Source organism: Melopsittacus undulatus, chromosome 17 (genome assembly GCF_012275295.1).
Source record: "Melopsittacus undulatus isolate bMelUnd1 chromosome 17, bMelUnd1.mat.Z, whole genome shotgun sequence".
NCBI lineage: Eukaryota > Metazoa > Chordata > Aves > Psittaciformes > Psittaculidae > Melopsittacus > Melopsittacus undulatus.
The window spans coordinates 2,721,803-2,734,997 of record NC_047543.1 but is presented as its reverse complement, the minus strand read 5'-3'; the positions used below and the strand labels follow the sequence as shown (position 1 = coordinate 2,734,997).

At 57.7% G+C, this 13,195-nt stretch overlaps 1 protein-coding gene across 3 annotated transcripts; it reads left to right on the top strand.

The window, feature by feature from the left end:
• The first annotated feature begins 4,595 nt into the window (after positions 1-4,595).
• On the top strand, positions 4,596-12,302 carry DCAKD (dephospho-CoA kinase domain containing). Of its 3 annotated transcripts, none has more exons than XM_034070163.1 (5): positions 4,596-4,936; positions 7,102-7,219; positions 8,978-9,181; positions 10,985-11,072; positions 11,507-12,302. In XM_034070163.1, exons 2-5 carry the CDS (start codon positions 7,108-7,110, stop codon positions 11,787-11,789), a joined length of 687 nt encoding a protein of 228 aa, XP_033926054.1. In that variant the 5' UTR covers positions 4,596-4,936; positions 7,102-7,107; the 3' UTR covers positions 11,790-12,302. The 3 variants fall into 3 exon arrangements, with proteins under 3 accessions (XP_033926054.1, XP_033926053.1, XP_005140214.1); XM_034070162.1 differs by having other exon boundaries at positions 11,504-12,300; XM_005140157.3 differs by lacking the exon at positions 4,596-4,936 and adding an exon at positions 4,952-5,157 and having other exon boundaries at positions 11,504-12,300.
• Positions 12,303-13,195: the final 893 nt, after the last annotated feature.

Here is a 13,195-nt window from a genome sequence, read left to right as displayed (position 1 = left end):
TAAACTTATTTTTGCTCCAGAGCCCTGCTCTCTGCCTGTGCTGCCTGCGGCGGGTGGGGATGATGATGTGCGGCCGGGGCGCGGGGATACGGGAGCAGAGACACGGGGCACAAGGGAACAGCGACACGGGGCACAAGGGAACAGCATCCTTTGGGACCGCTCTGGGGATGCTGCTTGCACCGGGACCCAGCGGTGGGGGGACCGGATGCGGCTGCCGCGGGGGTGGCGGCTTCCTCTGGCACCAGCCCTTGGGCAAGAGCCGGTTCCTAGAAAGCACCGGAGCTGAGCGCCGGCAGCACCGACACCGGCACTGGGACCGGGAGCCGCCGGCAGCACCAGCACCAGCACCGGCACCGGGAGCCGCCGGCAGCACCGAGCGGGGGCATCGGCACCGGCACCGGGAGCCGCCGGCAGCGCGGAGCGGATGCTCTGTGCCGGGAGAGTGCAGGGGCACCCAGGGCTCTGTGCCCTGCGCTCGGTGGCAGTGGGGACCCTGCGGTCCCTCCTTTGCTGCTGCCACCAAGGGGATCTGTGCCAGAGCTGCCCAGGGATGTGCCTGGAGCCCTCCTGCCCTTGCCACAATGGGATGGGACTTCCAGAACTGAGAAACGCAGAGGATGGAAAGCAAAGCAAACCAAAGCCAAGGAAACCTGGGCATCCCCCTGGGCTGTCCCTGTGCTCCCAGCCTTGCACCAACTCCGTTTCCTCCCACCAGTCCCATGCTCACATCCCATGACCGCTGGCATCCCCTCATCACACTCAGCCTGGCCCCAGTGGGTGCCTGTTCCTGCCCCCCCCCTCGGTTTTCCCAGCCCTGGGAAGGGCCAAGCACGGAGCCCCCATGCCAGCCCATTGCCACCACCCTGCCCATGCTGGTCTGGTGCACACGCTGCTGTGGTGCCCTCAGTGAGAGCCACGGCTCCTTCCTGCCCTGGCTTATCAGTGCTTACAGGAAACCCCTTCTCCCGCTCCAGCCCCTTCCTGGAAGGTGAAGAGCAGGAGCCAAGCATGGGGCTGCTGCCGGCAAATATTGACAGAGCTGGGAAGGCCGAGGGCCGGGTCCTGCTCTTTGCTCCGAGCTAACGGTAAAGCCCAGCCCCAGGCTGAGGTGCCAGCTCCATGCAGGACTCAACCCAAGTCCAGCCCCGCACGGCTCCTCCGCTGCCTGCATCAGGGTCTGTCCGTGCAGCCAAGCCTGGGAGCAGCCAGGACCTGAGCTCATCCCGGGGTCAGACACGTCCCAACCACCATCCAGATGCCTGTTCCCTGCAGCATTGACCCAAAGCCACCGGAGCCTCCGTGTGCTGCCTCTTCCCTGGCATCACCAAAGCATCCTCTTTGGAGCCATGGGGATGGCGATGGGAGGGGGCTCAAGCCGAGGCACCCCCTTAGTCATGAGTCAAAGAGAGCACACACATGGAAGGAGCAGAGACGAAGCCGTCCCGGCCCTGCCACCCCCTCAGGGTCAGGGATTCATGACAGTTGGATGTGGATTCACCACCAAAGCAGCTGACCCGAGCTGGGGCAGCCCCACTGAGGAGCCTCTCCCTGCACGGTGCTGCTGAGGCCACAGTTACTCACCGGGTGCTGGGGTCATGGTGTGAACTCATCATGCTCACGTGGAGGGATTTCCAACGGGAGCATCTCTGCTCCACCCTGCCCAGCATCACCCACAGGGACCCTGTGAGGGCTGGAGCAGCTCTGCTCTGGAGCCAGGCTGAGAGAGCTGGGCTGGGGCAGCCTGGACAAGAGAAGGCTCCTGAAGGGGAGACCTGAGAGCAGCTCCAGTGCCTAAAGGGGCTGCAGGGAACCTGGAGAGGGGCTTGGGACAAGGGCCTGTAGGGACAGGCCAAGGGGAATGGCTTGAACCTGCCCAAGAGAGGGGAGACTGAGCTGAGCTCTTAGGCACAAGCTGTTCCCTGTGAGGGTGCTGAGGCGCTGGCACAGGGTGCCCAGAGAAGCTGTGGCTGCCCCATCCCTGGCAGTGCTCAAGGCCAGGTTGGACACAGGGGCTTGGAGCAGCTGCTCCAGTGGAAGGGGTCCCTGCCCATGGCAGGGGTTGGAGCTGGAGGAGCTTTAAGGTCCCTTTCAACCCAAACCAGGCTGGGATTCTGTGATTTCTTACCAATTTAAACACCACAAACCGATGGCACGAGGCAGGTTTGTGAGCACACCTGAAGGCAGACGCTGGAAGCCACCCCTTCCAAAGGGAATGGACACATTTTCCCAGGTCATCTCCACACTGGGATGCTGCAGGTATCGGATGAAACACCCAAACCCCTCCCAGACCCTGAGTATTCAGGCAGTGTCACTTTGCTTCCTAAATCAGAGCTGCCAACTCCCAGCCCACTGCTCATGAGTTCAACCCAACCAGCATCACTTCAGCCCACACCAGGCTCACAGGATAAAGGCACTGAGAAAAGTCCTCCTTGGTTTATGAGCAAAGTCATCGTGACCTGGAAGAAATCCGGGTGGAATGAGGCAGGATGAGGTTTTGCATTCCCAGGTGCTGTGGTGTGGGGAAGGGCCCTGCTCCAGCTGGGAGATGAAAACCAACCCAGCAGAGGGCTCACCAGCACGCTGGAAAACCTGAAGGACCAACTTGCTGCACCTTGGGAAGCAGTCATTATAGGCATTTTCTATTTTAAAGTCCATTTAGGAAAGCAAACGTCATCTTCTCTATGCTCCAGGGTAGCTGCAGCCCCTTGGACTCTCCTCAAACGGATAGAAATGTCCCAGTGATGATCCAACACCATCCAAAATCCCAGCTACTGCAGCTGGTGCGACCCACATAGATGCAAGGGCTGAGGCTGGTTTCCCCCCTTGAAGGGTTAACTGCCAGGCCAGCTCCTGTCCCACAGCTTCCTCCCCTACCTCCTTTCCAGCCTGAGCTGCTTTGAGGGTTGCTCTCACTAAGTAATATTGTGATGGCTTAAATCTCAGAGCCCAGATCCAGCGACTCTCACCATGAGCAGGGCAGAGGCAGGACTGGGAATGTTGCTCTGCAGCCCCCTGGCAGCTCAAGGCACTTCCCATGCCCTGGCTTTGGGGACAGTGACAGGAAAGCCTCCCCCACTCCAGCGTAACACAATGGGATGGAATCAACAGAGTCATCGAGAAGAAACCCCCTCTTTTCCTACTGCTCCATCTTTTCTAAGTGGATCCCCCCATTAGGTTCTGGGGAAACAGGAGCTTTGCCAGAGCAGTCCAAAGCCTCACTTGTGATCCCCGTGCCTGTCAGCCACACTTCCAACACCAGCTCCCGAGTGCTCCAAGCTCTCTCTCTGTTACTGGGCATTTCCCAGTTCGTTTGTTGCACTTCCATGCTCGCCCTAGTCCAGGCAGGAAACTGTATTTGAACTCCTGGAGGTCGCAGGAGGTGTGATACGGATCCTAGGCTGTGAAGAGGGCTCAAGAACGCACCTTTTACTGCAAAGGGCAGGCTGAACGGCTGGGCTGGGATGTAACAGTGATTAAGCACAGTGTCTCCTCTCTGCTTGGCTCTGCTTTCCACAAACCTAATCATGTCAGAGGGAAAGAGAATAAAGATCTCCCCAAGCCCAGCTAACCCTATTAGCCTGAGACACAGCGCCGCAGCCGGGAGGCACATACACCATAAGCAGGCATCTGTGCTGTCATAACAGAACCCTCTGCGATATTTCTTGAGTGACCTTTTATTCACTTTGGTTACCGGCCAGGCGGGATTGCCTCCGGAAAGCTGCCGATGGAGGGAGGAGAGCTCTTCAAGGTGATGGGCTCTGCATGGCAGAGCTGCTGGGACACAGGGTGAGAGGGAAGAGGAGTCCGATGAGGCTCAGGGGGATGAAGACCTCTGGAAGCACATGATGTGGCAGGAGCCACGTATGGACGTGCCCTGCTGCGTGCAAAGCCAGCAGGAACGAGGAGGAAAGCAACAGCTGATCCAGCTCGGTGCCTTATCAAATACAGCAGCGAGTAATGGGGGGATTGATGGGGATTTCAGATCTTTCCTATCCAGATAAAGCCGTTCCTTGCTCCCAGCCTAACTCACCATCTCACACCCGGCTCCTCAAACCACAGGACATCCATCATCATTGCAAAACCCTGGGCTGTTTCCGGGATGAGGCCAGAACGGGTGTGCAGGAGCCTGGGCTTCTGCCAGGGCAGCCCCAGGCTCCGGGGAGCGGATAACGCACCCTGGGTACCACTGCGGTACCGGAGATGCCGGGAGGATAACGGGACTTGTACTGGGAGCCATTGGGAACGCGAGGCACACCCTAACCCACGGATAGGAGCTGCGGATCGGGCTCATTGCTGCCACTAACGGGGGAGCCCCGGCTGCCCCCGGACACGGCGCTGCCCGTTCCCCACCGCCGTGAACGGGAGCCGGAGGCTCCGCCCCCCGGCAGACTGACGGGCAGCTTGACCAATCGTAGACCAGGACGCTGCCTCGCAGCCAATCAGAGCGCATTCAGGGCGGGGCCCCGCTCAGGCCCGGTCGGGGCCGTGCTCCGTCTGCTTCTCGCGGTGGCCGCAGTGCTCGGGGCCGTTCTGTACCGGAGGCTGCGGAGCCCTCGGCGGTGACCACAGTGCTCGGGGCCGTTCTGTACCGGAGCCCTCGGCGGCGGCCGCCATCCGCTGCCGTGCAACGGGGCCTCGGCTGCTGCCGCACAGCACAGCAACGGGCTCCGGTGACGGGCCGCGGGGCATGCCGGGGCCGGTAGTCCGTGCCGGCCTGCGGAGGCCCAGGCCGCGGCTCCGTGGCAGCGGGGCTCGCACACACCGGACACCCGCTGCCCCCCGCTGAGCCTGCGGGTCCTCGCCCTCACTCGCCTCCTGCCTCAGGGAGCAGGCCCAATCCAATGAGGGAGGTGCTGATTGGCTGGCAGGCAGCCCCCTTCTCCCACCAGCCAATCGGCGCGCGGGATGCTGCGCCGTGCATGAAGCCGGGCACAGGGTGAGTGAGGGTAGGCCCCGGCCGGGCCCTCCCGGGCTGACCCCAACCGGGGCCCAGGCCGCGGCCTTGGGGAGGCCTCGGGAACGGCCGGAGCTCACCGGGTTTGGGGGGGGGTTCATGGCTGTGCCGGTGGCGGCTGCTCCCCACCGAGTACCGGTGGTTGTACCGGTGGTTGTACGGGTGCTGCTGCGCGGACAGACCCCACAACAGCTGTAAAGTAGGTATGGGTTTATTCAGCGCTGAGGTGCATGGGGATGGCTCCTCCAAAGGATGCACCCTCAGGGCTGTTCTCCCTTTACATTTATCCTCTTAAGGTATACATATACATTAGGTTACTCGATACCCCTATACATATTTATTATCGCCCCTTCGTATTGTAATGAGCTAGAAGGTCCTTTGCGCATGCGCAGTGCCCCCTTCTGGTCATGGGCAGGGGTCTCAGGATGAAGTAAATGAGTCTTCCTCTTCTTAAACTCTTCACCTTTTAACCTTCACCCATGGCCTGAGGGTTTGGTCGGTGCCGTCTGCTTCTGCCCCAGCAGAACCAAACATCTGCTTTGGTCCCTTATAGTAGAGCTGAGCATCTGCTTCTCCCCCTCATCAGCAGTCAGTGCCTTGGACGTTAGGTACTTAGGACAGACAATACTTTTGTTTAAGCAAAGGAATCCCATTAACCCCTTGTACAGTTCCCCTGTATTACCCCCTGTCCATCGGTTACCCCTGTACCACAGCCCCTCACAGAGCCGAGGGGAGCAGGAGCAGTGCCAGGGATGGGATGGGGCTGGAGGACTCATTTCAGCTCTGTCCTCAGCCCCCAATTTCAGCTTTCCCCATGTGCTTTAGTTGGTACTGGGCAAATACACGCAAAAATAAAGGCCTGTTTGGGGGGAAAGTGTTTCTGGCTCCTGCCTGTAACATCTGCAGGAACCTCAGTACCCTTGTGTGCAGTTCAGCTCCAGGCTTATTAAAGATTTATCCTTCCTGCCATGGATCCATTGAGCCCCTTTGACAGCACAAGTGTTTTCAAGCCCTGTTTGGTTTCTAGGTTATCCCTTTCCAAGTGCTCTTTTACCCCTGCAGTGACAGCCGAGGTTGTGGGGAGCAAGTCCCAGCCAAGGCTGGGGGTCCAAGCAGTGGGGTTACTGCATCCAAAGCCTTGTGGCTGCATGGGCAGGACAGGTTTCCATGGGGCTCTCACACAAGCGGAGCCTCCATCCCAAGTGCCTGATTCCCATCCTGCAGCGTTCCCCTTGCAGGCTGGTGCAGAGGGCACAGAAGATCGTGCTGGAGAGGGCAAGATCTTAACCCACTGTGGTAAATAGAGACACGGCTGCTGTGTTACAGCAAGGCCAGCATAACACCAGGAAAGGCTCTGTACCACCAGGAATGGGGCTTGGGCTTCTCACCAGCCACTGCTGTTTAGCAGGAGTGCCCTTTCTGATTCCCTTTGAGTTGCCCCTTGTTGTTGCTCCAGTTAACCAGCAGTGTGTGCCTGCAGCCCTGAAAGCAACTGTATCCTGGGCTGCATCCAAAGGAGCCTGAGCAGCAGGGCCAAGGAGCTGATCCTGCCCCTCTGTGAGACCTCACCTGGAGCATTGTGTGCAGTTCTGGTGTCCTCAGCATTAGAAGGACATGGAACTGTTGGAACAAGTCCAGAGGAGGCCACGAGGATGCTCAGGGGCTGGAGCAGCTCCTGTATGGAGCCAGGCTGAGAACACTGGGGCTGTTGAGCCTGGAGAAGAGAAGCTGCAGAGAGACCTCAGAGCAGCTTCAGTGTCTGAAGGGGGCTATAGGGATGCTGGTGAGGGACTCTTCATTAGGGACTGTAGTGATAGGACAAGGGGTAATGGGTTCAAACTGAAACGGGAGGTTTAGACTGGATCTAAGGAAGAAGTTCTTTAGTGTGAGGGTGCTGAGGCACTGGAATGGGTTGCCCAGGGAGGTTGTGAATGCTCCATCCCTGGCAGTGTTCAAGGCTAGGTTGGCTGAAGCCTTGGTTGCCATGGTTTAGTGTGAGGTGTCCCTGCCCATGGCAGGGGGTTGGAACTGGATGATCTTAAGCTCCTTTCCAACCCAAACTGTTCTATGATTCTATCACAGTGCAGAGCATGAACCAAATGGTCCCATCCTCACATCTTTCCACGGTGTTTTTCTCCCCGTTTCAGAGCACCATGTTCCTGGTCGGCCTCTCGGGGGGCATCGCGTCGGGGAAGAGCACAGTGGTGGCTGTGCTGCAGGAGCTGGGCTGTGCTGTGATCGATGCCGATGTCATTGCCCGGCAGGGTGAGTGCTTCTCCCGACACCCGGGTTGCTGTGGGGAAGCGCAGGCAGCAGAGGGTGCTCTGGGTACGGCAGATGAGGCTTTGCCTCCTGTTCCCGGCTCTGGGGAGCCGCAGGCTCGGGGAGGATTGGATCGAGGATCTACATTTAATAAAGTGAAAACCCAGATCGTGTCCTCATGAGCGCTGTGGGGAGATCCCACCCTCGGTTTTCCTCCCCTGGAATGCAGCACTTCCCAGCTGAGAAAGCCGAAGATAGACGTGGTTCTCTGGAAAACAGGTTCTAATCTGATGTCCCCCCTGAACCCCAGGACACCCAACCCATAACTAAATGTTAGGTGGTGTTAATGACAAGCTTGAAAGGGAATTCCCCTCCATGCTGGATGGTGCTTGGTAATACTGAGGGACTGCTCCACAGAATTCCTTGTGCCTTAAAATCAATGAAACAAAGGGGCTCCCAGTATCCCAGGTCAGTGGGAATTTGGGCTGTGGCACAGCGCATCTGCCTCCTGCTGCTCCCAAAACCTGGCCCCAGACACGCAGCTGTGGTCCCCCAGCAGAGCTGGAGCTGTTCATCCCTCTGTGCCCTCGGGATAGCATGGAGAGCATTGGGAAGAGCATCAGCTTCTGGATGCGGAAGGGCTCAGGGCTGAGCGTGGGGCAGGAGGTGCTGGTTTGAAGCTCCTGTGCTTTTCTGTTTGGGGAAGAGCTTCCCGAGGCTGTGATGCTCTGAACATGTTATTGCACTGTAATTCTCCTCAAGGTGTGGGAGATTTGCTGGAGGTGCTAAAAGCCCTCGGAGATGGTAGGAAAACACCGCAGCTGCTCGGTGATGGGTTTCTACCAATCACTTCCTTTTCCTCCAATTCCTTTTTCATCCGTGTTTATTTACTATGTGAACTTCCCCCATCCTCAAACTGCCTCCGCATCAAATTCCATGGGAGAAAGAAATTGGCCTTAAAGATTTTTATTAGGTTGGGCTGAGGTTCCAACCTGTGGCAACATTCCTGGCTTCTGGAGAGGAAACGATACACAGCGTGCGATGCTCTGTGGTTAGCCTCAGCTTGAGCTTCATGATGCTTTTATTGCTGCATCCTTTGGGTTGGATGGGGTTTTTTTTGTGGCTTTCAAATTCACTCATGTAACGTCAGAGTCTCTGCAAATGCCTATTGGGAATCAATGTCTAAGAGGGTTTCTCTGCTCGTGGCACTGAAGAATTGGGTGACTGAGGTGAAAGACAGTCTAAAAGGATAAACCACATTAGCAGCTGACTTGTAGCAGTGAGGCTGTATTCACCCAGTGCTGAAGTCTGCAGCTAAAACCCTGATGCTGATCCTGGTTCCTTTGGGATCTCCCTGCTCCACTCCTCACCCTGCAGGTGATGGGAATTGCTCAGCCCCATTCCTGCCTGTGCCTTGGCTGTCAGCAAATCCTCCCAGCCACCCTGTGCCTCCTAACCCCGAGCAGCAGCAGCAGCAGCACAGGGAGGTTGTGGCTCTGAATTAATGTGTGCAGGATGCTTCGATCTCTCGGGGTCAGTGCTCAAAGGGCCCTTGGGTTGAGAGGGGGTTTTGCAGCCCCTTTCCTGCCACAGCACCGATGCAGGTGTGTGCTGGGCCGCGGTGCTGAGCAGATGTGCTGCCCACCACGGACAATAAGCTGGGTTATTTAATGAGCCAAGCTCAGCTGAGGCCGATCGCTGCTGCCGACACCAACTGTGCTGTAGAACTGGCTCTAACCTCCGGCTGTTTGATGTTCGCAGTGGTGCAGCCTCACCTCAAGGCCTACCAGCAGATAGTGCATCACTTTGGCACCGAGATCCTCCTGGAGAACGGGGAGATAAATCGTGAGGCTCTGGGAAGCATCATCTTCTCCCAGCCGGAGAAGCGGCAGCTGCTGAACTCCATCACCCACCCGCAGATCCAGAAGGAGATGCTGAAGCAGATCTTGAAGTACTTTGTGTTAGGTAAGAGGCTGTGTCCCAGCACCCCAGGACTGCAGCTCGGGCAGGAGCTCTACCTGCTTGCTCTGCCTTTGGTTTTAAAGTGGGGAGAGGGACAGGGAAGCACAAAAGGAACCAACATTGAGTGATGGCCTTTGTGCTCTGCCACCTTTAGCGTTGGTGTTTGGAGGATTCATTCCTGCCTTTCACTGCTGCCCTTCACCACCTTCTTCTATGGCTTAAAGTACATCTGTAGGGCCTGAGCAAAAGCATTGTGAGGCCTCTTCTGAGATTACTTGATGTATAATGTCATACCTTCCGAAATGGGCAAATACTCCTCCCTGCTTCCAGCCTTCCCGGCCTGCAATGGAAGCTGTGGAGCCCTTTTAGTCTCGATAAGGTGAGAACTGGGCTGACAGCTGTGTCTTCCAAAGTCCTGCTTTTCCCCCTGGTAAATGTAACAAATACAGCTGTCAAACTTGGTCTAATCAAATGCCAGATAACATCACCAGCTGGTTTGGAGGTCTCTGTGTAGACAGAAGGATGTCTTAATAGAGTCAGTCTGGTTTCATAGAGCTTATCAAAGCTGAGCCCTGTGACAGCTGAATAGGCCTGTGCCGGGGCACTGCAGGGGCCGTGCTCTGCTGCAGGGTGAGGAGGAGGAGGAGGCACAGAGGAAGCAACAGGCAGGAAAGCCGGGAGCCAGAGATGGAGTCTTGTACCCAGGGCTGCAGGCTGGGGAGGCGGATGCTGTCCTGCCCCTCAGCAAGAGCACCGAGTGTCTTCTGCAGGCTGCTTTGTCCTCATTAGTCAGGTTTTAATGATTTGGGATAGCTGGATGTTGTCTCTAAGGATGGCTGTGCAAGGAAAGCTTGCATCGATCCAACTGGAGGGCAGCAAGGAGTCTCTCTGGGTGGAGATGCTGGTAAAATGCTCGCTTGGTGGATGAGGATGTCTTTGTCAAGGCTTTTATTGCCGTGGCCAGCTCAGCCCGGGGGGTTTGGGTTGTAAAGAGGGGACACCAGCGAAACTGGAGGTGTCCTCATGGCTGGGGGACACAGAGGGGAGTGGGCTCCTGACTTAGAGCTTTCCCCTGCCCTCACCTCCTCGAGTGCAGCAGGATGTGCCCCACATCCCCAGATCCTGCTGTCTGTGGGAGACATGGAGAGCCTGGGGTGGGCTGCAGGGCCCGGGAGGACGATGGCTGGTGGGTAGGAGCTCTCCTCTGCCAGCTGCTGTGTGGTGATGGGGCTTTAAAGCCAAGCTGGCCCCGTTTTGAGGAGGTTTCAGCTCCAGGGGCTGTGCCAGCATCACAGCTGCAAAAAGTCTGCAAGATTCCCTTGCTCCCTTTGGAAAAACAGAAGTGTTGAACCAAAACCTTCCATAAAGGGCAGAAAATTGAGCTGGGAAACATCAGCTCAAGTGGCTGCAGTCGGGTGAAGCCTTGGACGAGTGAAAGAGAGGAGCGCAGATTCTGCTGTGAGCACTGCTCCCCTGGAGAGCCCAAGCATCAGTGGTGTAGCTGCGGCTCCTGCCAGGCAGGAACAGGCACTTTCATTCGAGCTGCTTTCAGCTCCTCATTATATCTGTGCAGCTTCACCTTTGCTCCGAGATCAGCCAGGTTAGGGTTTGTTGGCTTTGCTTTCTCTCCCCCTCTGGAAACTTGGAATGAGCCCACATCCTGCCTGCGAGAGGGAGGAGGGCAGGAAGGCATGTGGAGCTGTGCAGCTCTGCTGCTGGAGCAGCTGTGGCTGCAGTGTGTGGGCAGCACGAGGGATTTGGGAATCCAAGTAATGCTGTTCTCATCTTGGGGGGGTGTTCCTTCAGGCTACCGCTACGTGATCCTCGACATCCCTCTGCTCTTTGAGACCAACAGGCTGACCAAGCTGATGAAATACACGGTCCTGGTTTATTGGTAAGTGCAGCGTGAACCATGAGGCTGGGATGCTGCTGCCTCTCCCAGAGGCTAGAGGGGAGCATCATGTCCCTCCTGCTCTGGTGAGGACTTAGCCACAGCCCTGGCACAAAGCCTGTCAGCAACACCACCTCTTTTCTGGAGGTACAAGGAGAGACACCTTCCTGTATCCTAGTGTGCAAGGGGCTTCTTGCTGTGGTTTTCCTGAAACCTGGCACCACTGTGACAGGGGAAGGGGCTGTCTTTAGTCCTTCCACAACCCTGTTGGCCGGGGCAGGGGGGCTGTTACAGGCCTGGCAGTGCTGCCTGTGCTGCTCCAAGTGCAGGATGCCCATCCAGGGCACATCTCTCTCCCCATTTCTGCTGAGGAAGGCAGGCAGAACCTCCTCTTCCTCCCTCAGCCCCCCTCACCCCTGCTCCCATCCCGACAGCAGCCCCGGGGCGCAGCTCTCCCGGCTCATGCTCAGGAATGGGCTGTCCCAGGCGGAGGCAGAGGCTCGGATCCATTCCCAGCTCCCACTGGAGGAGAAGTGCAGGTTTGCAACTCACATCATTGACAACTCCGGGGATCCAGAGAGCACCCGACGGCAGGTCCTGAGGCTCCATAGGCACCTCGAGGACTCCCTGCATTTCCTCTGGCTGCGCCTGGCAGTGGGCACGGTTCTGGCTGGTGTTGGGGGGCTCGGGTACCTCCTCCTCCGGCGTTTCAGCTCCTGATTCACCTGCTCCTGTCGTGCAAGAGGGCTCCATTTCCAGGTCTGAAAAGAGCATTCAAAGGCCACCTCCTTCCATGAGCTTTGCCTGTGGAGTGCAGACAGTGGGATGAGGCAGCCTGTGAAGGGGAAGGCAGGGGGGGTTCTACAGCACTGTCACCCCTCTCTTCTTGCTTGGGTTCCTGCCCACCAGCTGTGCCTGTGGGATGGGACCGTTCCCCTTGCGTGGCTGTGGCCAGGGGAGGGAACAAGTCCTTGGTTTTCCCCCTCCTGGGTCTGGGTGGTGGCACTTGAGTGGATTTAGGCACTTTAATGTCTTCCAGGACAATCTTTGCCAGTCTTCCAGTACCTAAAGGGGGCCTACAAGGGATCTGGAGAGATTTTTTACAGGGAAATGTAGGGACAGGCCAAGGGGAATGGCTTGAACCTGCCCAAGAGAGGGGAGACTGAGCTGAGCTCTTAGGCAGAAGCTATTCCCTGTGAGGGTGCTGAGGCGCTGGCACAGGGTGCCCAGAGAAGCTGTGGCTGCCCCATCCCTGGCAGTGCTCAAGGCCAGGTTGGACACAGGGGCTTGGAGCAGCTGCTCCAGTGGAAGGGGTCCCTGTGGGGGACAGGGGTTGGAGCTGGATGAGCTTTAAGGTCCCTTCCAACCCAAACCAGGCTGGGATTCTGTGAATCCATTCACTGGGGCAGTAGGTGGCTTCCCAGGTCCTGTTTCTGCTATTGGATGTCCCCAGCTTGATCCCTTCCTAGCTCCCAGCCCCAGCTAGGCTGAATTCAGACATGGAATTCCCCCTTCTTTCCCGGTGATTTAATGGCAAGGTGCTCAGTCCCCGGGGGGTGGCAGCCAGCACCTCCCTGCACACAGGCTGGATGCTCTGCTCACCCTCCCTCCTGCCTCTTTCTACCTTCATCACTTTCGGGTCACCCCCAGCGCTGGCTGAGGGTCTGATTCATCCTCGGCACAGGCTGAGCCCTGAGCCCGGCCTTGTTAAACCTCAGTGCGTGCTGCAGGAGCTCTCGGCAGTGTTCCCGCAGGGAGCTCCAGCCTGCCCTCCTCACATTTGTTTTAATAAAGTGCTAACCAGCAGCCGGCTCCTGCAGCTCCACAACCTGCAGGCTGCGAGCGCTGCTCTTTCCCAGCCCATTCCCAAGTTGTTCCTATGCCTGAGCACGCCGTGCTCGGTAAAGTTCAGCACACACGAGCGGAGCTGACGTGTGCACTGAGTACACAGCTCCTGGGGAGCCTGGGGGAGCAGCAGCCCCTGCCGTGAGCATCCATGGTGGTGGCTGGGGGGGCCATGGCTTCGTGTTGGCTCCAGGCACTGCATGGGTTGGGGCTGGCTTCCTGGGGGGGGGTGGTTTTGGGGCTGGCTGTGGTTTTCTGTGTTGGTGCTTTCCCCTTGGGAT

What these genes read in the sequence shown, in the direction of transcription:
- DCAKD (XM_034070162.1), top strand. Translation starts at nt 7,108, where the DNA reads ATGTTCCTGGTCGGCCTCTCGGGGGGCATCGCGTCGGGGAAGAGCACA. An exon ending in CGATGTCATTGCCCGGCAGG is followed by an intron (nt 7,220 to 8,977) that starts GTGAGTGCTTCT and finishes TGATGTTCGCAG; the next exon opens with TGGTGCAGCCTCACCTCAAG. An exon ending in CTTGAAGTACTTTGTGTTAG is followed by an intron (nt 9,182 to 10,984) that starts GTAAGAGGCTGT and finishes GTGTTCCTTCAG; the next exon opens with GCTACCGCTACGTGATCCTC.